General features: G+C 46.8%; 1 protein-coding gene across 7 annotated transcripts in view; it reads right to left on the bottom strand.

Moving 5' to 3' along the window:
• CSMD2 (CUB and Sushi multiple domains 2) overlaps nt 1-27,710 on the bottom strand; it is a 541,235-nt gene that overhangs the window by 25,847 nt on the left and 487,678 nt on the right. For 6 of the 7 annotated variants that reach the window (XM_073317325.2, XM_073317326.2, XM_073317332.2 and 3 more), the window contains 7 exons: nt 26,199-26,387; nt 22,343-22,516; nt 18,764-18,946; nt 7,371-7,547; nt 6,352-6,531; nt 3,482-3,655; nt 1,105-1,278 (listed from right to left, as the gene is read on the bottom strand). In XM_073317325.2, coding sequence (XP_073173426.2) covers nt 1,105-1,278; nt 3,482-3,655; nt 6,352-6,531; nt 7,371-7,547; nt 18,764-18,946; nt 22,343-22,516; nt 26,199-26,387 — 1,251 coding nt within the window. The remainder of the gene's footprint in view (nt 1-1,104; nt 1,279-3,481; nt 3,656-6,351; nt 6,532-7,370; nt 7,548-18,763; nt 18,947-22,342; nt 22,517-26,198; nt 26,388-27,710) is intronic. The other variant, XM_073317333.2, reaches the window with a different exon arrangement.

Here is a 27,710-nt window from a genome sequence, read left to right as displayed (position 1 = left end):
ATTACAGGGCCCTGAATAAGTAATCGTGGAGAAGTGATGAAACATTGGAGGCGAACCCAACTGTGGTAGTTAAATGCCTACATGCATAGCTAATGGTACATGTGTACTTGGCTAACTTGCTAGATTAAACATCATGAATGGTCAAATGAAATCTGATTAGTTTTTCCTCATCACACCAACCCACATATGAGACCAAGGATGTGACTGATGGCAGGTAAATTTAGAGCAATGCAGCTGCTCCTGGTGCCTGGATAATAAGGTGATTGTGGCATTAGAAATGAATAGTTTGATGGACAAGTTAGAGGGATAGATGGCATGTCATCAGCCCGTGGAATTCATTGCCACAGAGGCCCGAGTCAAATACTGAAGCTAGAAACAGATGAGAATGGTACGACTACTAATGATTATGTACTGCTCTGAGCTTTCGTGGGGCCTTGGAAACCACTGGGAAGTGACAGACAAGGAATATGTTAGGGATATGGGGATCTGTGTCCAAGTCAGCAGCTCAACTCCACAGCTATGCACAGTAACTCATATGGTTCTGTATTCTATGGACAGCACCTTTACCTTTCCAGAGGTCTCCTGTTCTGCTGGGAGCAGCTGCCATTTTGGGTCCCATTCAAATGCAGCATGTTACAGAGGACACACATGCTGCACTTTACTTTGTTCCACCAGGAGCTCTTGTGACAATCTGGCCCCAGTTGTGGGTGCTGAGAACTTCTGGAAATGTGGCCCTGGGTCCCAACAGCAAAAATCTCCCACAGGTTCCAGGGACTGGGACTTTGCCATGAAATACGGATGGACGGTGCAGATGGCCAATAGGCAGAGCAAGCATCTGGGGCCTGGGAAGCTTGCAAGTGAGGTGAGCCCATACCCAGATCTGTTCTGAGATTTAATGGGGAGGAGGGTCTGACAAGTTAGCAGAAGGAAAGTGAGTTTGCCATGTACTGGTCTTCTCTGCAGAAAAAGATCCACAGGGGACAGGGCCGAGTAAGTAGGTGAAAGGGGGTAGGAGAAATTGTGGAAGAGAAACTGAGTAGATTGATGAGGGAAGGGACAGTTGAAGGTTTGGAATGAGAAGTCAGATTCAGGATGCCCCCTTACCTATGCAGCTGGGCTGTGTTCCACTCCACGTCCCATCAGACTGACAGAACCTCCGAGCTGAGCCCACCAGCACCAGTGGGGACAGGCAGGAGAATGAAACAGATGAGCGGTAAGTGAATCCTCTGTCTTCTCTCCTGCCCTGAGCTGGTGTCCCGGGATCACCACAAAACACAGCTAGAAAAGCCAAAGGGTAGTCAGAGGATGGCAATGAATCTCAGTAAAGGCAAATAGTGTTAATGGGTTAAAGACAATTCTATTAATGGCCAAAAACTCCCAACCCCAGCTTTCAAGCGCTGCAATGGCTCAGGAAATTACTAGTGGCAGAAGGTACGCTGGCTGCTTTCTGCTCACTTCTGTCTTTTTGTCAATTACTGTTTAATTAACTTTCACTTTCCAGCATCTCCTGGCAGGGAGGAGGAACAGACGGTTTGGATCCTTTTTTTTGGTCTTTTTTCTCCACAATGGTGTGCTTAACTTTGACTGTATCTTTAATTGCACAGTGTCAAATTGTCATGCAGAGCCATGTCACATGTAAAGTCCGTTAATTATATAATAGCCGGGGAAAGGTGTAAGGTCAGGTCTTTGTGCTGTTTAATATGAAAATGGCTATTGTGCAGCTGCCAAATACTCAAAGCTAAAATCCGGCTTTATCATTTTGAGCTGTTTCACTAATCTGTATTGAATCGCACACACAGGTTTTCATCCAGCCACAGGGCCCTGCCTTTGCTGCACATTCCAAGGCTTGCTGTAACACTACGGAGCTCTTTTCATACAAGGCCTTCACACGCCGCAGGGGCCAGAATTTCAGAAGAGCTCAGCTCCAACTGAGGCATTTAAGTCAGGGCCAGACTTTCAGAAGTGCACTGCACATTGGGTGCATGGTGGGTGTTGGGGTCTTTTGAAAATCTGGCCCCCGTTTTGCATGCTAAGTGCTTGGAAAGCTGGGTCCTGATTGATTATCTTCACACCACCCCTCTAAGGTGGCGATGAGTTGTCTCCATGTTGCAACAGTAGGGGAAACTGAGGCACGCAGCAATTGGTTAACATGCAGAGCAAGCAGGTGGCAGGGATGGGGAGAGCACCCAAAACTCCTGGCCCTATCATTCAGAGCGCTATACTTCTTCCTTTTCGCCAGCATGCTGCCATCCAACTCTGTCCCGATGGGGTGACACCCTTGCCTCACTGAAGTCAGTGGTAAAATTCCCATTGATCTCAGTGGGGTCAGGATTTCACCTGGGGTCAAGAATCACTGGAGTTAGGTCTCCAAACCCATATGAATGTTTAATGCCCCATTGGGAAGTCCTTGTCTTGTGAGGATGGGACAAGGATTTCCCACTGAGGCACAGACATAGCTGTGAGGGATTGTGGGGGGAGGGTCTCAAGCCTGGGTCCCCATACAGTCCTCAGACCACAGCCACCACCCACCAGCTTACTGGTACTAACCGGGAGTGTGGGCTGGTGAACCCTACCTAGGTCACCTTAGGCACCGCCCACAAAGCTCCCAACTGGCCTCTTTGATTGGCTCCGACTCACTATTTAAGTCAGAAGGAGGCACAGGAATTTGCCTGAGTAACTATTTGAATCCTTGGCTGGTTGCAACATTGGACCCCTGTCTTCTTGCCTGACTCCTGAGACCTGCCTTTTTCCTGATTCCTGACTTCCTGTTGTGTTCTTGCCCTACTTGCTTGTTCCAGATCCCTGCTTTTACACCACATCCCTGTTACTGATTCCAGCTCCGATCCTTGGCTTAGTTCTTGACTTTGCCTCTGACCTCTGGTTCCAGGCATCAGACTCCTGCTCTCACCGCTAGGTCTGACCACCCATGTCCTGATCTAAGACAATAGCTAATTCCCATTATTTGAGAAACAATGTATAAAATCCCACCATGAGTTTCATCTCCCATCAGGCACACCTTTAATGGACAGTATTAACAACTGGGTCACTATCTCTAATATCTCCTTCCGAGGTGCAGTTAACTTTTATGCACCAAGCAATTTCCAGACCAGCAGCCAAGGTTATGCTTTGTAGAAAAGTGTTTTGCCTTTCATTCAAAATATTTCCTGCTACTGTGGGTGCATCCATGAGCCATGATGCTATCTAAAGGTTGGGGGAATAAGTCTATCACTAATTGTGTATGGGTGGGAAGAAACTTCTCCTATGGGCAGGTTATGCCATAATTGTCCATTACTGAGATTTCATACCTCTCTCTCAAACGTCTGGTACCAGCCATTGCTTGAGAGAAGATACTAGGTTGGACGGACCATTAATTGGATCAAGAATGACTAATCCTTTGGAGGTCGTGGGGCACAGGGGGGTTGGACTTTAAGGCTAGTGCTCCATCCCATTTGCATATGAATACACATGGATGTCTGCTTACGAAAACACTGTGGCAGTTCTCCAGTCCATGTCCCATTCCCTTCACAAGTCAGGACAGCAGGTAGTGAGAGCTGGTATCCTTCTAGGCAGGCATAGCTCACGCTTGAGCCCCAGCTGAAATCTGAGCCCACGACTTTCCCATTGGGGATGACTTGTGGGGATTTACAGGTGATAGCTGAGCAGCAAACAAAAAGCATATTCAGTTCTAATGACTTCTCAGTGTAGTTATTTCGATAAACAAACAAATCCACATAGAATCAAAGTTACTTCCTGTGAACTGAATGCATCACAGGGAATTTAGCTATAAGGGGGGGGGGGTCTGTACAAACTTTCTGTTATATGCATGTGTGTTTGTAAATCCTGGGATTTTGCTTTGAGTTTTAGGGTCAATCAAATCCCAAACGTCACAGTCAGATCACCAGGCTTTTGCTAGTTTCCACCTAAGATTATGAATCTGATTCCAGTTTAGTTGGAACATCACCCCACATTCTCCAGAAGTTTCATAGATTTTGGAAAACCTAGACAAGTTTCAAGTTAGTGATTAACTCAACAACTAGGTTGAATTTTGCCTGGTTGGAAAGTTTTATAATACTCTGCTTTCAAGTGCATATGAGCACTGGGCCAGATTCTCAGCTGGTCGTGTAAATCAATGTAGCTCCCAAGTGAGAATCTAGCCACATTGTGTCTTGCTCTTGCTACATTAGCTCAAAGTGGCAAGAAGAAAAAAGAAGGAAGCATTTATCTTCACAGCCTTGCAGGGGAGTGAAGTATTTATGGAAGATCCCAAGTGACCTGCATTTCTGACAGGTGGACCTTAAGAACTTCGCAGACTGAGATCAGACGAGCATCCAGATGCTGCTTCCCATTTTGTCGGCACCCCTGGGTCAGCCAAACACTGACAAAGAAATCAGCCTTTCTTGCAAGATGCCCAGTGCATCTGCCTTCTGAGCAGAGAAGCAGAGGCAACCACAGCACTGAAAAAATAATACAAGCAGGGGGTAGAAAAGCTTTCCAGACCTTTTGGGAGGCTGAAGAAAATGCTTCATTCAGGTTTGATTTGAGTTTGGGGTGAAGACTTGCATATTTATGCAAAGTGCTTCATCCATTCATAATGAGGGAGACTCAAATCTCTTTTACAATGATGTAAATCCCCAATAATCCCACTGAAGTCAATGGGGTTACTCCAGAGTTATCCTGGTGCAAATGGGATCAGAATCTGACCCTTTGAGGCTACCCCAGTTAGGAGAAAGCTCTGTTTTAGAGGGCACTTGCTGTCCATGTTTGTTTTCAAATAAAGTGTGGCTTTCATATATACATATTTTTAATTGGACACATTTTGATCTTTAATAGGGGCCATAGGTTCTTCAACTCTCCCTTTCAAACCATGGCGTGTCCGGCTGGTTCTGAGGTTTGTTAAGAATGGTTTGCATTAGCTCAACCATCACACACTGTTACGTTGATTGAAAGATACTGAGTTGCAGATTTAGGCTGGGATTGCCAAAGGAACGTTGGGTGTGGATAGTGCTCAGCTCTGTGCGATACCAAGGTGGTGAGAGTGGGTCAAGACAGAGTGAAAAACCATTAAACATCGAACAGTGGCAAAGAAGAAACTATGGCAAACACATGAAAACGATGTGATTCTTAAATCTGAGCTACCGTAGGCTGGACGGATTACCCCAGTGTGAAAGTTCCTCTGCAGACTAGAGTATATACACAGCTCAACAGAACGTTAAGCATGGCAGAGCTATAATACCGTCAATCATTTCTACAGGAAGTACTTACGAGCGTAATGCAACAGTTATTGGAACCTGAGATATTCATGCAACTGGATTAGTAAGTCATACTTAAGAAACCATAAACTGCACAGGTTAAGCATTTTGCAGCGGCTGGGTAATTTCAAAGTATCTCTCTACAAGGTAAAGGCATGGATTATTTATATCTTCTAAACTACAGTGCAGGTTCCACACTGTGGTGGCTACTTTTGGATCCTCTTGTGCATTGGGATGCTTACAACGATAGACTCTGTAGCCCACTTTTAACCAGGCTGGGGCCGATCGTCCCTCCTACTGCACATCATGCATACAACTGGGCTGCCCAGAGGAGCTGGAGTGGTTGCTACCTTTAAAAATCATTTATTGCACGCGCTCCTGCAAGCCTTCTGTGTTCTGTGCATCTTGACCTCCTGCTATCTGTCAGGTGACACTAACAGGGCAAATGTGACAATGTGCACGGTGCCAAGTGTCCCTCCAAGGAGAATGAGCTGCATGAAGTAACCATTTGCAGCTATTTACACCAGGGCAAAGGATGTGTGTGAGGGTGGGGGAATAGCAACGTGCTTCTAACTCAGAATGGAAACACTCTGCCCTGGTGCAGGGCAATGGAGAATCAGATCCAGGTTCTCCTAGGAAGCAGAAGATTTACCTTCACTGGCCATGCTGAACTGCAGTCCAGTGAATGTCCTATTTGTGACTATTTGGCTGCATGTGATGTATCATACAGTGCCTGGGCAATTTCAGAGTAAACGGTATCCCTGCAAGGTAAATATAGGAGCATTTCTTTCTTTCAAACTACAGTACAGGTTAGATGGTCATTATTTTTGGACCTACTCAGCATAATTTGCTTGGATGAGTCAGGAATTGCTATGGTTCAGAGCATGAGCCCTTTAACTCCCACTGGTGACCAGTTACTCACCAGTAGTTACAATGACTACTCATAAAATTGCTTCATCAATAAGAGCAAAGAGTTCAGAGTCTGGCCCCATGTAGTTGTAGGGCACTTTCGCAGTAAAGCTTACTAAGATATCATTAGCTACAGGAGCCTTGAGGCCTGTAACCTAACATCCTCAGACATTTATAGGAAATGGGGTCTCACCCTTGCAGACAGGTTTGGTGCCGTTCCAGGTTCGGTCTTTTGTGCAAATCAAAGAGGATGCCCTGTCCGACTCCATCATGTAGCCAGGTATGCACTGAAACACTACAGTTTTATTGTAGTTAAAGTCATTTCCCAGCCTAAAGCCATTGGCTGGTACACCAGGATCCCCACAGTTTATCACTGGGAAAGGAGAAGATGCAATGGTTAAATTTTCTGGTGCATGTCGCCTGTCTCAAGCATATGGATACGCAATGGCTAGAAACCCCACAGTCCCCGCTGACTTTCAATGGATGATGGTGATCTATCAGCCACCGAGAGGTATGGGCTACAGCGCAAACCAGGGAGCTGGATCAACCAGGGCAAAGTTTGGAAGAGGTGTGTACAGAAAACTTTGCCCATGCTCAGTGGAGTGGACAATAATCATAACAAATGGCACTAAGGCCTAGCATTGTGCAAAACAACGTGTTAATTAGCACATTATGGGGGCCCTGAGGTTTAATCATAACCAGTTAACATGCCTTTACACATGACTTGCCCCTGTTTGTCCTAGATGCTGTATGTTGTTTGCTGACAGAATACATTTCCTTAACACAGGCCTTATTTCATCCATCATTCTAATGACCCAAGTGAGCACACTATATGTTCAACAAAAGCTTCTGGGCTATGGCCAAATCAGGGCACGTTCTGGGAGCTGACACACCATAGGTCAGGACTACTCTGTAGTAGACCTTACGTCTAGTCATGAGATTTATGACTGCAGAGCATGTAGCTCAGCTGAAAAGACCACCTGAAGCTGGAATATTCCATGAGGCACTCACGGGCCTCAAGGAGTTTGCCCGAAGAATTATTTCCACTGGCAGTAGATAGTTTTATGACACTTCTGAACACGATGCGTTGACATGTGCATGCTGATGCCTGCAAGTCTTAAACTCGAGTCACATGCACTCTTTGAAAACCTAGCCCCAGGGCCTTATGATTGTTATTTACCTTGTCTTCCAGGAATCCACTCAGATGCTCACCTGTACACTCAGGAGAGCTGCCTGTCCAGGTTCCATTGACAGTACAGTGTCTGCTCAGCACTCCTGTGGAATAATAGCCTTCCCGGCACTGATAAATAATGGAGCTGGAGAAAACCAAGCCGTCATTAAATACAACTCGTGCGTTGCTTGGAGTCCCTGGGTTTCCACAAGATATAACTAAAAAGCCAAAATAGCAGAATTAGAAAAAAATTAAAGATGACCCAAGTCTCAACGAAAGCAATTTAGCTGCAAAAACCTCTGGATTAATCAGTGGACCGCATGCTGTTTTGGAGTGAAACCAACTGTACCTACCAATGCAAGTAAAGTATCCCAAGAGCGATGGATACACCTTGCCCTGGGAAAGCACGAGGAAGCACATCTCAATGCTGTGTGACTTCCGTGGTAAGCGACTGAGAAGTTCTCCTGCACCAGAAGCTAATTTCTCCAGCACAAGATACTCCGGCATATACCCCATTGATTTCACACTGGGATTCAAGAACGCACCCCGGCTGCAAACCTCTGGATTACAGGTCTCTACTGAATTGAAAGAGGTGCAGGTTTTATGCCCCTGGATACTGATCGCTCTGCAGGATCGAGCCGTTAAATTAGCCCAACCTGACATGCAGCTCAAAGAGACACAGCTGGGCTCTGGGTGGAATGATGGAGGCAGTTCTTATAAAGCACCTCAGGGGAGGAGGAGGTGGCACCTAGACAACTCAGAACTAGCCGGTTATTGGAGTCTCTCATTGCTAATCTGAATTCAAGCCCAGATTGGTAGTGACCAAAACTTATGACCATTGAGTGATGGCTCGGTGAGCTGTGTGAAACAAGGTGTGTTCAGCCCAGTTTCTAGAAGTGGCTGCACCAACAGAGAACCTGGCAACGACTGTCAAATTAGTGTCAATAGAGGGGCTGACTTGGGCCACAAGACACCTTGTTTTCCCTTCAGATGCTTCTTGCAGCTCAAGATTACGACACATCTGGGCCTGGGAATCGGCACCCTGATCTGGCTCTGAATTTCACAGATGGCCTCAAGTCTCTATCATGGGTTGAACCAAACACTTAGGTCCCAGCATCTTTAGACAGTTACATTTTTGGGATCTGAGCTTCATAGCTGGAGCTCATATCTGCTTTGGAAGCCAATCTTTGCAGACTTCAAGGGAATCGAAGCAGTGGGGGACTCAGCTACCCTTCCATAATGGCAGCCGCTCCTGCTTATTGCCTGTGTAGATCCAATTATGCTTTCAGCTGGGGGAGAATATTGCAAGGGTACAATTATGTACAAGGTTTGTCAGCACCCAGGTTTTATGTCTAAACTGCCTTGGTAAAACTGCAGTAAAAGGGCATCCGACTGAATGGCAGTACGCACAGCCCTGTCATGGCAAAATAAGTACCTGCAATAATTGCATCCAGCTCTCATTTACTGTGGAATTACAGTACATGAAAGAAAATCACATGAATCAATAAAGGCTTAAACCATTCGTCTCTGACTATTTGACAAGGAAATTCCCCTGGCAATGCAGCACCATCTCACACGTTGCAAGAGCATCAGTTTGGAAATAACAAGGTCCCCAAGTCTCCATGTTCTATCGCTGCCCCCCACACCAGACACCTGTGGGAGTGGAATATTGTCTGCCACTCTCCACAGGGAAATGAATCTCACTTGGGTCACGGTATGAATGCACCGTGCACAGCTGCTCAATGGAAGGAGAGGCCCCCTTCTTCCTTGTTACTTGGCTTGCTGACAGCAGGTTAACATATGAGCTTGTCGGATGTGTATCTGTTTGACAGGGAGAAACGAATAACCATTCCAGCTTCTGTGTGCAGACATTTTGCATGGCACGAAAATCATGTGGGGTGCTCTCTAGTTACAGATTCCTCATGCAGCCAAAGTCTCAATGATACATAGTGTCATTTCCAATAAATGTGGGGATAAAAGTCAGATTCTATCACTTTAGGAAAAGCACTGGATTAATATTTCACTGTCGTGTCCATGCCTCATCCTCTTTCTCCCCACCCCTACCTGTCTTGCGTACGCACACACCAAAATGTACACAGCCTAAAGAGTCACTGCTACAAAAATGAATTGTGATTCCGGAAAAGGTGTCCATGGGAAAGGAATGACGACGGTGTAATGTTACAGCACAGCCAAGCACGTGAATATAGAGTAGTAATTCCAATCAGACGTCTGCCAAAAGCCTGCATTGCCCTGGATATGAAAGAGACCTCAAACTTATGGCCAAGTGCTCAGACTTGCAAGTCATATTTAAAATAACTCAGAGCCCAATCCAGCAAGTCACGATCCATGTAAAGATTTTCCCATGGCATGAATGGGAGCTGAGAGCACCTTGCACGATCAAGTGACAGAAGAAAAGTGAGCGGCATTGGTGTTTGGAGGGAGCACGTAACAAAATCACTCACCCACTCCCCACCAAACAAGAAAATAATTTGACAAGTAAAATACACTGGTTGGAACTGTTGGTCTTGTTCCTTCTTTAACTGGAAAATATTTCAAGGGACGAGACCCATATAAAATGATAGATTTTAACAAAAAGGGTCAGATCTTTAGCTGCCACGAAGGAGTGCAAAGGTGTAGGGAACCCATGGCCCTGGCCCCTTTCCCTTGGTCACACCCCCACACTGGGGACAGGAAGGGGAGCTGTTGTGATTGCTTTGTACCACCATCTCCCTAAACTGCGGTGAGCCTCCTATGGCTTGTTACGGTGACTGGATTGTTGCCAGGAATGTGGTGCGAAGCAGCCATACTCCCGCTCTGAATCTGGGTTTATAAATCTTCACCTGCATTACTAACCGCTTGTCAGACTGCCAAAACGGAGAGGAATTTAACAATCTAATTCACTTTTCACACTTTATGCTGATTATTTTCTTGAACTTCCCCTCAGCCGTGGAAAGTGAAATTAGATTGATCTGTTTAGTCAGTTTCACTTTCGGGTTCAAGCAATGATGATACCGTGCTGTTCTGTAGCGCCTTTCCTCTCAGGGTCTCAGTGCACTTTCAAATGAGTAATGAATGATGCCCTCAAGGGAGGCATTATTATGCTGATTTTAACAGATGGGAAAATCAGACAGGGAAAGATGAAATGATGTGGCCAAGATCACATAATGATTCTGTGGAATAGCTGGAAGCTGAACCCAGAAATGCTGACTCCCCGTTCTCTGCTCTAACCACTAGGCATCTTCTCCTCGCAGAGCTGAGAATAGAACCCAGGAGTCCTGACTCCCGATCCCCTGCTCTAACCACTAAGACAGCCTTACTGTATTCCAGAGTTAGCACAACACACTCTGGTTTATGAGCAATGCCGTGGAATGCTTACCACTAAAAATGATGTATATAGACACACACATCTAATTGCAAACATTTCTATTAATAACTAATTGTTGTCAATCTCTTCACCCCATACTTTTTGTTTCCGTAGCACACCTATATTTTGTGCCTACATTATTCTGATGGAGTCCCTCTGAAGCCAGCACGATAGATGTGGCTGTTAAAAGTAATCACCATTGCTGCTAAAGATAAGGAGAGAGCCCCGTGCCGGGGGGGGGGGGGGGCGGCGAGAGAGATCAGGCCGAGAATTATTACAATGAGGAAGGCGAGCATTGCTTGGGAAGTAATGGGATTTTATCATTTGTGGTGGTGCATGAGATTCACTAATGGGGTGGCTAATACTATTATGCAGGGAGACAGCAGCTCAGTTGTGAACCTGGCTGTGTCCCTACACAAGACAGTAACAGAGCATAAGCAGCATCCTTATTTCCCTGCATGAGTTATCTGAACTGGCCAGCAAAGTCAGAAGGAAGTCGGGGCAGCTTAGAGAATCCAGATCAACACACAGACAAACACCAGACTGTGGCCAGACCCCAAAACACACCTCTGGACCAGGATTATGAAAAAAAAAACCCTCAGCACCAGCTCAGGTTTTTAACAGAGCTCAATGCACTGGGTGCAGAGACCGTTTGAAAATCTGGCTGTAAATGGAGCAATGGGAGCTGCTGGGAGCTGGGCACTTGAAAATCTGGCTGTGAGCTCTTCTGAAAATTTGCCCACTGATGTAGTTTGGAAATGGTAGATCCTTTCAACATGTAATTGTTTTCCCTCGTTGCTGTTAAGTCGAGGGCAAGTTTGATTGCTTTCCTGCATGGCTTCCTACCTATTCAAGTTGCAGTTTTTAAATAAAGATGGCTACTAATGAAGAGTGACTTCAAATGAAGGCGAGTAGTAACCGTTATTGGTATAGGAGTTTTCACCGGGTGGCGCTTGTGATATTTAACTCCATCTTCTTTACGAAAATATGCTTATGATATGAATATGACGTAACTGAGACATATTTTATGCAAGATGGGTCTTGTAAAATATAACAGGAAAGGTTATAATTTACTTAATGTGATTATCCATTTTGTATGCATGTATCATTTCGGTATCTAAAGTTAGGAATATGGACTATGTAACAATTACAGCTTGGTGTGTATTGGGAAGACACCCACCAGATGACAGGCCATCAAATTTGATGAGCCATCAGAAAGGAACAACAAAACCAGGAAGATACTAATCTCTCTGCCTCCTGGGAGGTGTCCGGGGACATAACTGTGACACTACTAGGTCAGGTGGTCTTGTCACCTGCTACTAAACATTACCTGGGACTTGTCACTTTCCATTGGAAGGGAAGGGAGGTCAAGTTTGGGGAAACAAAGGATTCCCATCTTACGTAAATCCTAGTTAAGAGTGGGGAGGAAGGCAAACAGGACTCCTCCTCTCCATGGCCTGTCTGCCCAAGAAAAAAGACTGCTAAAGCCACCTGAAGGGAAGGCCGGGGAGGGGGAGTCCAGACTGAGATGGGTCCAGTCTGAAAAGAAATATAACTGGAACTTGGAACCACAGAAACTTTGCAACCTGCCTAAAATAATATTTAGGGTAAGAAATTACATTTTGTAACCTGTTTCTTAAGTATATTGAGCATAGTTTGCATACTTTGGTTTATTTGCTCAGTAATCTGCTTTGTTCTGTTTGCTATCTCTTTAACCATTTAAAATCCACCTTTTGTCGTTAATAAACGTATTTCTTGTTTATAACATAACCCCGTGTGTACAGTTCATAATTGAAGGGGGTGGGGAAGATAAGAGGCTGTGCATACCTTCCTCCACATGGAGGGAGGTGGCAGATTTTATAATATATCTTTGGGTCTTCACTCCAAGGGAGGTGGACACCTGAGTGCTGGGGCAAGTCCCTTAAGCTGAACTTTCCCAGAACTGATCTCAGTGTCTGTTTCATTCTGCAGTTTGGTGTGGTCCTGCCTGTGTGTGGGTTTGAGGAAGCTTACTAGCTTGGCTCAGCAAGACAGATAAAAAGGGTGCCCAGGCTGGCGTAACAGGCAGGCTCAGTGGTATCTCAGCACATCAGGTGGCATCCGAAGGGGGGCAGCCCGTCACAGCGCTGTCACACAGTCTTCTGAGTTCTTCTTCTGTGAGCAAGTTTGGACTCTTGGGAAGACATGCCGTGTGGTGGTTAATTCTGAGTTATGCCGGGGGGTGCAGAGGCAGCTTGGGGAGAGAGGGAACAGGAGAGTTTGGTGTCTGCCTTGGGCTCTGATTAGAGTCAATTCTTGAGGCACAGTTGCTTCCAGAGAACCAGGCAGGGGTGTTGGGATGAGATTCCCAGAAGAAGGGAGTGTCCTGTGGGCTGCTTGACCATCTCAGTTCAGGACTGATGTCTGTGCCGAAACATAGCAAGTTACATTTAGATAACACTCAGACCATGTCGCTGATTTATCCTCCCCGGGAAGCCACGCTACAAGGCCACAGGCACCAGCTACCATCTGGCATAAGGGGCATCACAAGTATCAGAAGAAGGGGCCACATTATTATTTATTTACTACAGAGGCTTCTAGGGCATGCGTTCGCCTTACATACCGTTACATACAGTGCTGCTTTTAATATTCCATCTGCCCAGCAGGGTGAATCCCGTGGAATTACATGGAGTGGTGTTTCTTTTTAATTTGGGTTTTTTGTTTTTTTTTTAAAAAAAGTTCTTCCCCTTCAAAACTGGTGGCACTTTAAGGCTCCATGATTGTTAAACAAGAAGCACAGCAAGTCCCTCCAGGAAGAGCAATAAAGTGTCTCTTCTCTCCTACAGATTAAAGCTGTTTACTAAAGAGGATTCCAGTCTAGGTAGCATGTAAATAAAATGTCCCACACATGCCCCACGGTCTAATCCTTACAGCAGACAGAATTGTCCTTTTGGGTCTTGCTGCCATTCAGCAGACAGGCTGAATTGGTCTCCTAACAATGCCTGACACATCAGGCAAAATCCACTGCGGGAATAACACATAGCTGAGAGCCTTTGGAGTCCTGAAGCCTTCACTTTGCAGATGGTAATTTACATACTGTTTAAATTAAATAGTAGCCTACATTCCACCCGACATGCAGAGGGCAAAAAAATCCTGTTACAAGCATATTCTCAGTGGTCAAATTGGGATCAATTAAAATAAACACATTTCTGTTTACTTAAACTGGCAAACACCAGCGAGGGTCCTGCCTCATTCTGGCTGCGAATTTTGATTAATTCATCTGGTGCGACAATAAACACACTAAAAGCAAATGTTCCATTCAGCTTTTCAAGGAAGGGGAGAAACTATAAAGCTTAACAGCAACTAAAAATGCAATTGCAGCATCTATTGTGAAGGAGAGCAAGTGTTTTTTGTTTTGTTCCCCTCACCCCCTCATTCCTTCACGCTGTGCATGGAGAGATGGACGGTGACAAAAGCAGGGGGAGGGAGGGGAGCTTGTAAATTTGCATTTACACTTTAAAACTTGCTGGAAATTAAAGCTAAATGGGGCTTGAAACCTGAGATTTTAGAAAGCCTGGAAAGCTGGTTTTACTGGAAACGATGCGGCCTCTACTGTCTAACACAGTCAGCATCACTGCGCAGTTCTAGCCACTACCGATAATTGACTCGTTTGATTTCAATCCATTTGTACCTTCTGAAAAAATGATTGTGGATTTTTTAAAAATAATTCCTCCTCTGTTTGTTTGAACTTTAGAACAGGCGAATGGCACCTGCCAGCTTGAGGGTATAAATCCTCTTCCTTACCCAGCTGGGCACTCAGAAGATCTGGATTCGGTTCCTGGCTCTGCCACACCTCTTCTCTGTGACCTTGGGCGAGTCACTTTGGTCCTGATTCAGCAAAACACTTACTTTAAGTTAAGCGCATGTTAAAGTTCCGTGGTCTGCAAAGCGAAGCACATGCTCAGCTGCTGGGATATCACCTCTTTCTGCTGCAGTTTTCCCACTTTTTCCCCGCCTGGTCTGTTTAGATGGTAAGACCTGTAGTGCAGGGACTGTCTTGCATTATGTGTCCATACAGCACCTGGTGCAATGGGGTCCTGATCTCAGCTGGGACCTCTAGGGACTATAAACAACTTGCACCCACACCACCTGGCAGTGGCAACAGAAGATTCTGCCCAGCGCAGCGTCTGTAGTGAGCTGGCGCAGCCTTGCTTTGCAGGGGGCAAGATGGCAGCTTGATCTCTGCCCCCTTTCATTTCTCAGCCTCTCTGGCAACATTAACAAGGATGGCAACTAATTAACGGTGCTTTGTTTGTGGCGTAGACCTTGGTCTATTCAAGAACGGACAGAGCTCCTCCATGCTCATTTTGCATCGCGGCTAACAGAAGGGAAGGATTTTCACTCGCTGGGCAGGGTCGAACTGAAGCCCTGCAGGCCCCGCTTGACTTGATTATGCTTTCTGTTCCTAGCCGCCGAGCCTGAGGTGTGAGTCAGAGACAGACAATGCCCTACAGAGGAGTTGAATGGCTGCGTTGGCATGCTGGAGCTTTGCCACTCCAATGCCGAATGGGGTTCCCATGGAGACGTCCATACATTCAAATGGGCTAATTCAGAAATATGGAAGGGGAAATGCAACTTAGCAGGTTTTTAAATATGATTAGCCCCAATTTAGGGATATGGAACATATTAATCACTCTGATTCAGATCATGCCTTGGAGACCTTTAATCACCAGGTTTTAATGAGTCGGGAAATATGGAACTTGGGTGCTGGGGATATTCTCCCTCCTTTCCTCCAAAAAAAAAACGTTTTTGCTAATAAAAGACAACTCCTGGCTCTGGGGGTTCTCCTTGGACCTGGGCTTATTTACGGAGGGTCTGCTGAACCCGATCCAAGAGTTATGCCTTTGATGAAGATGCAATTACCTACAGACATATGAGAGGCTGGGTCGGAACAAGTTTTCAATAAAATTTCATTAGTCTGGGAACTTGGTTAAGTACTGAGAAACCACTATTACATTCTGCAGAAGCTAAAAAAGCCCCGCATTGTGTGTGGTTTCTAAAGCAGACCAATCAGCTAGTGACATGTAGAGTATGCTGGCCACAAAGGTCAACGTTTGGGCTTCAATGCAGCAAAGCAGCTACGCACATGCTTAACTTTAAAGCACACCAGAGGGACTGAAGCATGCATTTAAACCTACCGCATTTCTATAAAGCAGGGAAGTCTGTGTTTATGTCCCATTGATGCCAATAGGTCTTAAGAACATGCTCTAAGTTAAGGATGTGCATTGCCAAATTGGGTCCTTGGTGACTAAAGTCAAGCACCTAAATAAGAGGCCTGACTTGCAGAGGGGTTGAGCCCCTGTAGCTTCTGTTCAGTATAGTGCTTCTGCATAAATATGGATTCACGCCCCATTGGGCACTGAAAGCTTTGGCCTTACCCACTACATGTATATCCTTAGCTAAAAATACATAGAGCTGATTAGGGGTCAAAGAGATTTGGGGACAGCACCTTCAGCAATGATGGAGGCAGGCACCATGCCTGGATATGGCCTACAGGCTTCAGGGACACTGGCAGAAACAGAGCAAAGAACAAGTTTTGTTTCACTTGCCCGTGCTCTTCCCACAAGTGCAACCTGGTGGATAGTGGGTTGGGGTCAGGGCTCGGCCCCCATCCTGCCCAAACATGCCTGTCTGGGTAGATAATTGCGTCAGCTGCACTGGCTGCCCCCTGTGGAGGTACATGAAGATGGGAGAAAGGACTTTTGCCACCTGCTTTCCACATCTTCCAAAATGCACATGCCCAGGGCCAGCCATATTTCGAGCGCTGCTGGTTAAAACCCCACCACCGTGCAGCGTGGGACAAAAATGATCATGCACACGGCTATACCAGTGACTGTGGGGATGCCAGGCTGGGAAGCAGAGTCAGCATTGTTGGCTCAATTCTCAAACCCTGGGTTCAAAGCGTGACTCAGGTCTGAAGCACCAGTGAGCCAATGGCCTAAATCTCCGATCAGCCTACGTCCCAAACACCTTGCCCTTCCCCTGCACCATTTGGCACTGCTGACAGTCTGCTCAGGAGAGACAGGTCTGGCGTAGCCGGCGCAGAGGCACTAGGGAGTCCAAGACTGGCCTGGCAGAGGGGCTGCAAGGCGCACGTGGCGAGACCTGCACTGGAACAGCCAGGGGTGCTGCAGATTAGGAGAGGGATGCTCTTGTAGAGCTGTGTTGGTTCAGGGTGTGGGGGGAGGCTGGGTCTTGAATGGCTGGCTGTGCTGCGGGTCAGGAATAAGAAGATGTGAAATAACTGCAGGTGAAGAGCTTGCATAACCCTGCCTGTGCCTCCTCAATGCTGTTCGTCCTCACTCCTGCCTGCCTTAAATGTACTCGCAACAATAAAACAAAAAGATAGAAATCCCTGCTCCAGAAAGTTGAATCGAAGACTCGAAGAGTACAGCCCCACCGATACCTGATCGTGTTTGCACCTTGCCATGAATACAAACGGCAGAGAACAGCGCACGACTCAACACTGAGAATGACTTGCCTATTTCGGTCGGCGAGGGCCTAACAGTAAACCACCACATTATAGGAATAATGTTACTATTACTCATACAGCTGTGATTCAAAAATAAAATAACCCCACTGCATCCTGGTGCCTTTTGAATTTGAGGGGTTATTTATCCCACTATTAATATACAGCCCCTGTGGATCCCCTCCACCAAAAAAACAAAAACAAAAACGGGAAAGAAAAAATAATGCCCCTCCCACCCCAAGGCCTCAGTATATTAATAAATGTGACGCGGTGTCTTCAATCAAGGGCTGCATCAATCTGGAATAAATTTCCAATTCATTTGCAAACTCTCTCCGAGCTCTTGGCTTTCAAATCAGCTGAGGAGAAGGACTTGCACCGGTCTCCTTGCTTATTGGTTTCCTGCCTAGTTTGGGGCTTTTGTTCTTTTGCGGATTGATTTTTAAATACTTCTGTAATAGCAACAGAGTGGCTTGCAGGAGCTGGCCCAGAGTTTATTAAGTTGAATTAGGGGGTTTTATTCTTTTTCTTCAAACAAAATAAAAGGCGTTTTTTAAAATAAAAAAATGTTTATTCAGATTTTAATTTGCATTATGCACTGGTGTGTCACGTAACTCACTCAGCCATTGTCCCCTCAAAGATTGGCAGGAAACCTTGGAACAAACTAATGAAACAGGTTCCCCTCGTGGTTTTCTGCCAACTAGAGCAGCCGGGTGCTCCTGCCCTCCCCCATTAGGGGAGGAAGGGAGGCTTTGGTATGCTTTCTGCCCTGCCAGCACAGCAAGGCGGGCTGTGAGACAGCCCTAACTATCTTACTGTGATGGCTCCACTAAGTAGGGAGCTACAATGCCCATGAGCCCCCTCCCTGCTGCACATCCCCAATCTCCTGGCCAAGCGAGGGGAAAAGTCCTGCACCAGAAAGTAACTGGGCTCCGTCCGGAAGCAGCGGCTGCCTGGCGGCAGGGAGCTGCAGAGAAGCTGAATGCAAAGGGGAATCTCCAGGAACAGGATACAGAGCCAAGTGTGGACCAGGCTGTGAATACCGTACATGATGGCGGGGTGCAGGGCTGTGTGGGACCTTACCGCGCAGTGGCGGCGGCTGGGCAGGGAACCACTGCAGAGGCCCCAGTGAGACACAGTAACTGAGTCTGACCTGGAAACCCACAAGCTCCTATTTGCTTGAACAGAGTCTGGATTGGAGAGGACACCTGAGACTCTAGGCCCGGACTCTACATTGGACGGCTCCTGGGACCCAGACATTTCTTGCTATGGCTCACTTTGAACTGTAACCGTTTCAGCCTCTGTACCTAGGCTATTTGTAACCTTTCCCTTTCCTGCCATGCTTAGTAAAATACCCTGGCCCTTCGCCATGTGTCCGAGTGGTTACTGGGACCCATCAGGACTAGCCCCCACCAGGCCTCACCGATGAGGCAATCACGGTGCTTGCCTCTGAGTTGTGGTACATGGGGCACATACCGGCAACGTAAGGGGTGTGGCGTACTTCATGATTGAGCAGCCTCAATCGTTCCCCTGAAGAGACCAGCCTGTAAGGAGGGGAGTGGTACCTTCGCACTCCGGCTGTGAGCCACTCCAGGAGCCGTTGGCGTGGCAGGTCCTCTCTGACGAACCCCGGAGGGTGTAGCCTGGTTCGCAGCTGAACCGAACCATGCTGTCCACACCAAACTCGTTGCCCAGCCTGATGCCGTGCGAAGGGATCCCTGGGTCACCACATGTTCCCTGGCTGCCTCCTGCTGAGCGGAGAAAAACACTTTGTCAGCAACAGCCAGGGCAGGCGGCTGTCCTGGCCCATCTTCCCCGCAGCGGCAGAGAGGAGTTACCAGTGCTACACAAGAAGCTACCATCGAGTAGCCAGTCTGCACACTGCATCCTCTCATTAGCCTTCTAGTTATCCACTGGGATCATGAAACCATAGTTATTGGAGACTCGTAGATTTTAAGGTGGGAAGAGACGATTGTGATCTTTAAGCCTCATCTCCTTCACAGCGCAGGCCCATAGAATTTCTCTTGGTAGGGGGAAAACCACCTACTAACCCATCCACTCCCTCTCCCTGCCGTCCCAGGGACGGATGTCTTCCAGTGTTCTGCCCAGTCGGTTTGCTCTAAATACCCCTAAATGATAAGGCTTCCACCCTTCCCTTGGGAGACTATACACAGCCACTATGTTTTTTGTCTTATAGCCAGCCTGAATTTTCTCCCTCAGTTTCACCTCTCTGTTCCTGGTGACTCCCTTGGGGACCATATAGCAGAATTACATAGCAGACCAGTGAGCTCCACATTCCCTTTTTGCCCATCGGTGATGTGGCGGGGTGGGAGGTGCCTAAAACTGCTCTCCCACAAGTCAGCCAAGCCTTAAACGTGGTGGCCGTTACAGTGCTGGCATGGCACATTCATCATACCGCACGCATCACTGCAGTAAGTGAGGAGGGCGAAATTCACCCGGTGTGGAAAGCCAGCAAAGTCCGAATTTAGCCCTTGTGCTGACCTTCTGCACAGGTGGTTATTTCATCCCAGGTGTCTACTGTCTTTGGAAGCTCATTGCTCTTTAAGCACTTGCAAAAGAGGTCCCATTACTCCCGAATCTCCAGAAAGAAACCTAGACAGATGCAGAGACCTTCTGCAGCAGCTGCTTAGGCAGCAAGAGGTTTCTTTGCCAGCATCAGTCAGGCGGATGGTTCCCCTCCAAGCAGAAATGATGAGATGCTCAAAGTCTCCCACCCCAACCCCGTTATCCTTGCAGAGCTTTGAAGCACAGACATGGTAGGAACCCAGCCAAGAAACATCCGCTCGCAGAAATCGCTAACGCTCAGCACTGCTGGCAGAAAGTTAGGGGGACATGAAGAGAGAGGCAGCTGAAAAGGTTGCCTTGCAGGGATTCTTTGAGAACGTCTCCCCACATCCCAGGCTCATGCCACGTCTGTCTGTTATCAGCTCTCTCTGCTAATGATCACTGTAAACACACCAGCCCTAATCCAGGGAGCAATATTTCACTCCTACAGTTAGAGCTGAAGCCCCTGGCTCCCAAGCCCTCTGTGTTTTGCTACAGTAATGAGCTTTGCGGCATCATGTCGGATGTAAAAAGTAATGAAGACATTTGTCATCCAGGAAAATACTAGTTTTTAAAAGGGTGAAGGGAATACCTTTCTCTGGCCTTACTGTTCTCCTCTGCAGGTGACTTATTCCAAAACGGCTTGTTCTGATTTGCTAAAGCCACTGTCGCAATTAACGAGCTGCCTGCACATGGCAAAAGCCTTTCCATTGGAAACAGCCTCGACTTGATTCTGACCTCTGTGCATCTCTCTGGGCTGTAAAGGATGGCCCCGGAGGAGAATTCCCCCAGTGCAGGAGCACTGTAGGGGTGGCATAGATGTCCCTATGCTGCCCTCACTGTAGGGGAGTGCTGGGGGCAGGAGGTGGCATGCTGGACAATGGAGAATCAGGCCCTCAACTGATGTGTTTGCACTGCTGATTATTAAAGCACAGGCACAAGACAAAAGATCCGATTCCCTATCACCTTGGTCCTTATTTGCACCAGTGCAAGTTGAGTTTGGTGTGAGAAAGTAGCAAATCAGAATCGTTGGCCAACACGTACCAGTGGTCATGTTTCACGCCCACTTTGCGGGGCTGGAAACGACTCACATAGGGTGCAAGGAAGCTGGGAGGGGAAGCGGGGAGGAAATCAGGTCCCAAGTGGTTTGGAGTTTGTGGCAGAGGGTGGAGTTTTCAAAAGCAGGTGGCATTGGCCTAACTCTGCTCCCTCTAAAGTCACTGGCAGACCTTCCACCCCACGGGTTTCAATAGGAGCACAGTTAGGCTAATGCTGAAGGCTTTTGAAAAAAATGGATATGAATTAAAGAAGAAACTTTCCAAGTGGCCATAAATCACTAAGCAAATCCCCAATTGTTCTGTAGATACGTCCTTCAGAGAGGATGAAATTGCCTCTTAATATTTTTCCCCTTTTAAGTGCAGGTTAAACTTGGTCAAGTGGAGCTGCTAAGTCTAAAGTGGCATAATTAAAAATTAACCACTCGCTGCCATTGCTTCTGCTCCATCTAGAGTCCCATCTCCTTGGTGCCTTGCTCTCAAGGGGATGGAAGGCTGCATGGGGTGGGAGTGGGGTTTTACTCAGCTCGGGCAGTTTTTCAGTTCCATCGGGGAGGGAATCTGCTGATTTTGTGACTGAAGAGACTTGCATATCGGTGAGGGACAAGACTGGAACAGGGATGGATCCCCCTCCCTGATGCCCTATCTCAGATTCTCAAAATCGCATGTGATGTTTGTGTATCAGGACATTTCTCAACTTGGGGGGTGGGGAGAAACCCCACTCTGGTCCAGAGTTTCAGAACAGCTCAGCTCTCCATGAGGCACCAAGATGAGTGGCCAGATCTTCAAAAAATCTGCCAGCAAGTGTTGAGAGGGGAGCTGAGGGTTCTTGTAAATCTATCCCTTATTTTGACACCTGAATTCTTTTCAAAATATGGCCCTGATTGCAGGCAATGAGCACTTGGAAATCGGTTACCGCGAGTCTATCCCTGCCTGTCGTGGATACAGGACATCCCATGTATATGTGCAACATCCAAACTGACGTGCGGCACATGGGACAGCGCTGCTGCATGAAGCAACAGATCAGTTGTGAAGCCTGAGATGGGAGCATCTGACTTATCTGTCTGCAGGAGAGAGGAAGGGAGAATCTGAAGTTACATTGTAAGGAGCAATTTGTGAGTATGAAACCTCCCCCACAAATCAATGCTCTTCACAGAAGCACAACAGGAACCATTGAATAGCAAAGAGCAGGCTGCAGTATTGACTTTGCCGTGTTATTTGTTATGTTTAGGGCATTCGCTGCAATGATTTATTCATCCTGGGCCACAGGACAAGGTTTACTCGTTATCGGCACCCACTGTCCAAGGTGCTGGAGGCTGGACCCCTGAGCTCCAGCTGGGCTTTCCAAGTCCTGCAGGATCCAGATCCCTCCTTTGTTCAGAAGAATATAGATCTGAGAGGCCTCATGGCTTCTCTTCTCCAGCTGGAGTCCGGGTGGAAATGTGGTGGACTGCCCCTCTGTGGGCCTGTGAAGAAGCAAAGGGTCATCGCACTAACCCTGGCCAAGTCTCCTGGCCTTCTCACCTGAGCAGTGAGGGAGGGAGCCACTCCAGTGCCCGTCCAGCTGGCACATGCGAGTGGAGTTGCCAATCAGTCTCCGTTTCCCCAGGCAGCTATAGCGGACGACAGACCCTACCGTGTACCTATCGCCTGAGATCTGGGAGTGGGGCGGGGAGCCAGGATGGCCACAGGAAACCACTGAAACAAAGAGAACAACATTATGGCTTGCGTTACTATTTAACTGCAGGGGACGAGCGTTCAAAAGGAAGGTGCAATGGATGCAGCTGCAAAACACTCCCCTTTTGCACCCACAAAGTGGAATTTGCAGACACAGAGCAATCAACAGTTATGGGCCAGACCCCTCAGTTGGTGTAAATCAGCATAGTTCCATTGACTTCAACAGAGCCTCACCAATTTACACCAGTTGAGGATCTGGCCCTATGTGACCTTACATGAACTGCCCATTGAAATCTTGCATACCCTTACTCCCTACTCAGAGGAGCTGGCAAGAGTGTCATGCACCATTGAGGTGCTCAAAACAGAGTTTCAATGGTGCACAAACCTGGCACTGGTCCCTGGGGTGGATTTCACCGGGGCTGGTCATGTAAACGTTTGCACAGGGGCTGTCCCAGGTCTGTGCATGCAAATACCCAAATGCACACGTGAAAAAGGATTTTCCAGGCATACACTTTGCACATTCCCGTGAACATCCATCCCCTATTAAAAATGAATATTTACACACACACACACACGCATACACATATTCCTTGGCAGTATGGGATTCTGTCAACACATAGCCGTATTAGATGCAACGTCACACCTGATGAAATTACTCTGGCAGCTTGTAAGAACCGCTCGCCCTATGATTGCTACTAAAAACACTGTTAACAATAATCAATTGGTTTATTTAGCTTAGCTATTAGGGTAGATGAAGCTTGGCTATTCACAAACAAGCTGACAACTCTAAAGGCGATTAAATATGATCTGATCTAAAAGAGTCTTTATGTGAGGGCCATTAGAATTTCTGAAGGGAAATATCAGCAATGGATGCATTTCCCCCTTCTGCGTAGGTGGAATGCATGATGTATTCTTCAAGAAAAAGAAAAGGGTGTGGATGTTTATATAGAGTACGTGGGCACTGAAAGATACTGACACAGAGCTGTGACTAAAACCAATGCCTTTTGCAAAAGAAATTAGTTTGATAGCTAATAAACTCATACTGAAACTAACAAGTCAATAACGGATACTCCAGCAGACACATCTAAGCTAAACATCTGTGACCGTACTGGGGGTTGTAAAGCATTTGTGCAGACAGTTGGAACAAATTTCTTCTGTTGTGCTAGATTTTGCTGTGGTAGATCTCACTTACTGTATCAGAGTCCCTCTTCCACCCCTTAAAGAACAGGTTTTTTTCCTTCTCTAAAATACTCACTAGCCAAAATGTTCAAACCTGGGTTACCTGAAGGTAAGATTCCTGGGTCTACATTTTAAAAAGTGAGTAGTGATTACAGGCGCTAAATAAAATTAGTCTGATTTTCAAAGGTGGTGAAAACACCCATAAAATCCTCTGAAGTCAATGGAAGCTGTAGGTGCTCAATGTTTTTAAACCACAGGACCACGTTTCTTTAGCTCCTTGGCTATGGATGTCAAGAGCCCGGCTTGAGGCACCCAGGTATGAGAAGGTTGGCGATTTGATTTGAGTGCCTGTAGATTCTAAGGTAAGTGGTTATCACTTGTCAATTTCCCATGGCTTGTGCAGCATGCTTATAAATGTAAGATGGTGACATGCTGGTAACAAAGGAAAAGAAAATGTGCCAAAAAACTAGTTTTTATGACTTGGTGGGAAAAGGATAAATAAAGGAATTTAAAAAGATTGAGGCTTTGGAACAGCTCAGCTGAATGAAACTTAAGGGGCTAGGTAGGAGAACTGATTGTCTCCCTCCATTTCTGACTGTTTGATCTATTTGTCCTGCAAGGTACAACTCCTGAACAGCAGATGCACCAACGGCAAGTAAAAGAAATCCTAACGATTTTACTCTTGAAGAAGGGATGTAAACACGAAAATCAATAACCATCGCTCATCTGGAGCTGGTGTGTTTCCCTTTCGCCTCACTTGCCCCCTGTCCCTACCACATAGCCTTTCTTCCTTGTTAAGTGCTTTGTGGGTTTCATGGAAAATTGACTGGCTCCACTGAGGAGACTTTAACTGAAAGGTTATGTCTAGCTGTGCAGGAAGTGAGCACATCCATCGAGAAGTTCTGCTTTCTCTATCTGCCTGAGCAGCTATATAATTTGCAATCACCTTTACCGGGTTACAATGACCCATTTGGCTGCTTTGGATTTTCTGTTGGGGACCATTAGGTGCATGGTGAATTATGCCATTTTCTCAGGGCCTAATCCAGTGCCCATTGCAATCAGCGGAAAGACTCTGCAGCCAGGCCCCAAGTGCAGTGTGAATTAGTTGCTAGTGCACTGGACTGGGACTCAGAAGACATGGGTTCTATTCCTGGTTCTGCTGCTGGGTGACCTCAGGCAAGTCACTTTGCCTTTCTGTGCCTCAGTTTCCCCATCTGGAAAAAGGGGAGAGTGATACTGACCTCCTGTGAAGTGATGAGATCTAGTGATGAAGAGCTAGGTATTACTATCATTACTAGTCCAGCGTCCCCAGCTGCCTGACTAGAATGAACCTCCCGTACTGTGTTACAGATCTTGTATTGATGGGGTTTGTACACTGCCTCTCCCCCATTGTACCTAAGCACCATAGGATTGGATGATGCGGTACTACTTGAAATTTGTCATTATTGTTATAAAATGTTTTTCTTATACAGTGTCTCATCCTGCCTGGTTCCAAACGCCAATTTTGGGGGTTATATGGGTCCAGACTTGGTTTGGGCTCCAAGTTCTTGGGTCTAATATGCTTTTAAGGTGACAGCAGTGTGTGTGTGTGCACGCACACAGGTGAGCTATCAAGCACTCACAAGCAATAATACACCGCAGGGTGTGTTCCCTAGGCTGCACTGAAGGCATGTCTCACGAGACAGAAAGAGTTCTCCCGCACCTGAGCAGCGCACCTCGAACCCAAACTGCACATCCTGGAGTGCATTACGATGGTTGTTTTGATCAGTTCTGAGCGGTGCGGCTACTGGCTCAAAACCACACAGCTCAGAGTTCCCATCTCCCAAATCAGACTGCTCCCTTAACCCAAGCCTTGGCACAGCATCCCATATCTTTCTTCACTGTGCCTTTACTTATAAATATCTGTAACTAACTTAAAGGCAGCAAGCATTAACGCTACTTTAAGGGGAAAAAAAGTCTACAGCATGACTCAAGAAGCGAGTCCTCTGGAACATGCATTTTGCAAAAGAGTAAAAGCAATGAAGGTGTTTATTTTGATACTGAGCTGACGTTGCCTTTCTCCAAAGACATGTGAGCGAGTGGGTGTGTGGAAGTTCGGATGTATATGAGCTGTGCTAAATCTGCTGTGGCTAATTACATGCTGCCTTGCTATAAATTCCCCGTCTGGTTTCTACTGGAGAACTGACGCTTCTCTTCACCACCTACCATATTGTCGCTGCAGCGGAATGGGGTCAGGAATCCAAACTCAAAGGCGTCTGCATTTCATTGGTGGGTGAAAGGATCCCCATCTAATCTAATCTCTCTCTAGACCATATTTTTTCCCTTCTAGGGGCACCATCCAAAGCCTGGTGAAGTGGATAGGAAGATGAACACTGACTCCAATGGGCTTTGGATGAAACCTTGTAGGCATCATTCAGCTAAAGAGTGATGGAAACCCTTTGAGATGAAAGGCTGCAATGGATCATTTGAGTATGACTTCTTTAGCAATGCCCTAAACAAAAGGGTTATGCTCTGAACAACTTACAAAGACACTGTGGGAGGGACCGGTCCCAAGTGCCATCCCCCTGACAGGAAAGTACATGTGTGCCCAATAAGTAATATCCATGGCTGCATTGATATGAGACAGTTGTTCCAAAGCTGAATCTGTGAGGACCACTTGGCTGCACTTGACGGATGCTGTTTTCCAGGTGCCCGGGGTCAGTACAGTTTACAACTGCAAACAAATAACAGAAAACAAAAATACAAAACAAAGGGTGTAACAAAGAACAAAGGACTCTCTCAAACAAGGAGAAAAAGGGGAAGAAATCTCAAGTCACACATTCTGCAGTTTGGGTTCTTTCTTTTTTCTGTCTTTTAAAAAAAATCAAACAAAATAATTGGATTTAAAAGAAGAGATCATCTTCTGGGCCTGATCCTGCCATGTGACGTGCAGAGACAGAGCCTCACTCATTGGCTCACTGCAGGATCGGGCAGTTAGCGAGCAGGTGAGAAGAGCTGACTTTGCCATTGACCAGGCAGCAGTAGGGACAGAGATAAGTGGCTTGACAGAGTGTAGAGGAATGGAGTGCAGGGATGGGGAGGGGAGGGAAGGAGGGAATTTGGTAAGTGAACTTTTATGCTAATACCGAAGGAGGCAGGAAGCCCTGGAAATGAGAGGGAAGAGAGGTTAGCATATGGGAACATGACTGAGTGTTTCTGGGTCAGATCCTTGGCTGGTATGGATTGGTGTATCCCCACTGACTTCAGTGGGGCCTATCCTGATTGAGACCAGCTGCAGATATGGCCCAATGATTTTTTTTCTTATTAGCAATTCACACTTCGATAGGGTGGTAGGGAAGGGGGTGAAGCCTCAGGATCGGGATCAGCTCTGGGGTGAATAGGTGCAGCGCCCCTGAACTCGGGGGGGAGGGGTTGTATCTGCTTATGCCACATAGGAATGTTTGGCCTTCAAACATCACTCTTATGTTCCTACTGAGCTGCAAACTCTGCTTTATGTTGACTCATGTTGGCATCTAACTGGATTTCAGGGACCAGGAGTAACCAAGGATGTGGCACAGAGAGAAACAAAGTCCAACTCATCTTGATCACAGGGGGTGGCATTTGCACCATTCCTTCATCAGCAAAACCCCCATCACATCCTCTCTGTGCTTCCCACTTACACTCCCCCTGCTGCCTTCAGCGCACCATGTCAGCTGAAGGAATGACTAAGCAGGAAAAACAAAACACAGCCCCAGTCTGCAAGGGTTTTTCCCTGGGCCAGAGTCGTAGCTGGTGAAAACTCATGGAGTTCCACCCACGTCAACAGACTGACGTGACACTGAAGGTGACGGCACTGCACCGATTTACACCAGTGGAAGATCTGGCCCAGGGTTGGTAACTAGAAATCAAAAAGTTCACGATGAAAATAGAAGAGGAGTCCCCTGTTGGGGCTTAGCCCAGGGGCTCTGCTCCGTGCATGGAACAAACCCTTCTTCTACCTCCATTTCCCACGCAGCCCCTCTGATGCACCCAAGTGCGTGAGGAGGGGGAAGCTGAG

The sequence above is a fragment of the Lepidochelys kempii genome, chromosome 19 (assembly GCF_965140285.1).
Source record: "Lepidochelys kempii isolate rLepKem1 chromosome 19, rLepKem1.hap1, whole genome shotgun sequence".
Taxonomy (NCBI): Eukaryota; Metazoa; Chordata; order Testudines; family Cheloniidae; genus Lepidochelys; species Lepidochelys kempii.
Note: the sequence above shows the minus strand (reverse complement) of the source record. Positions and strands in the feature narration are given on the sequence as shown.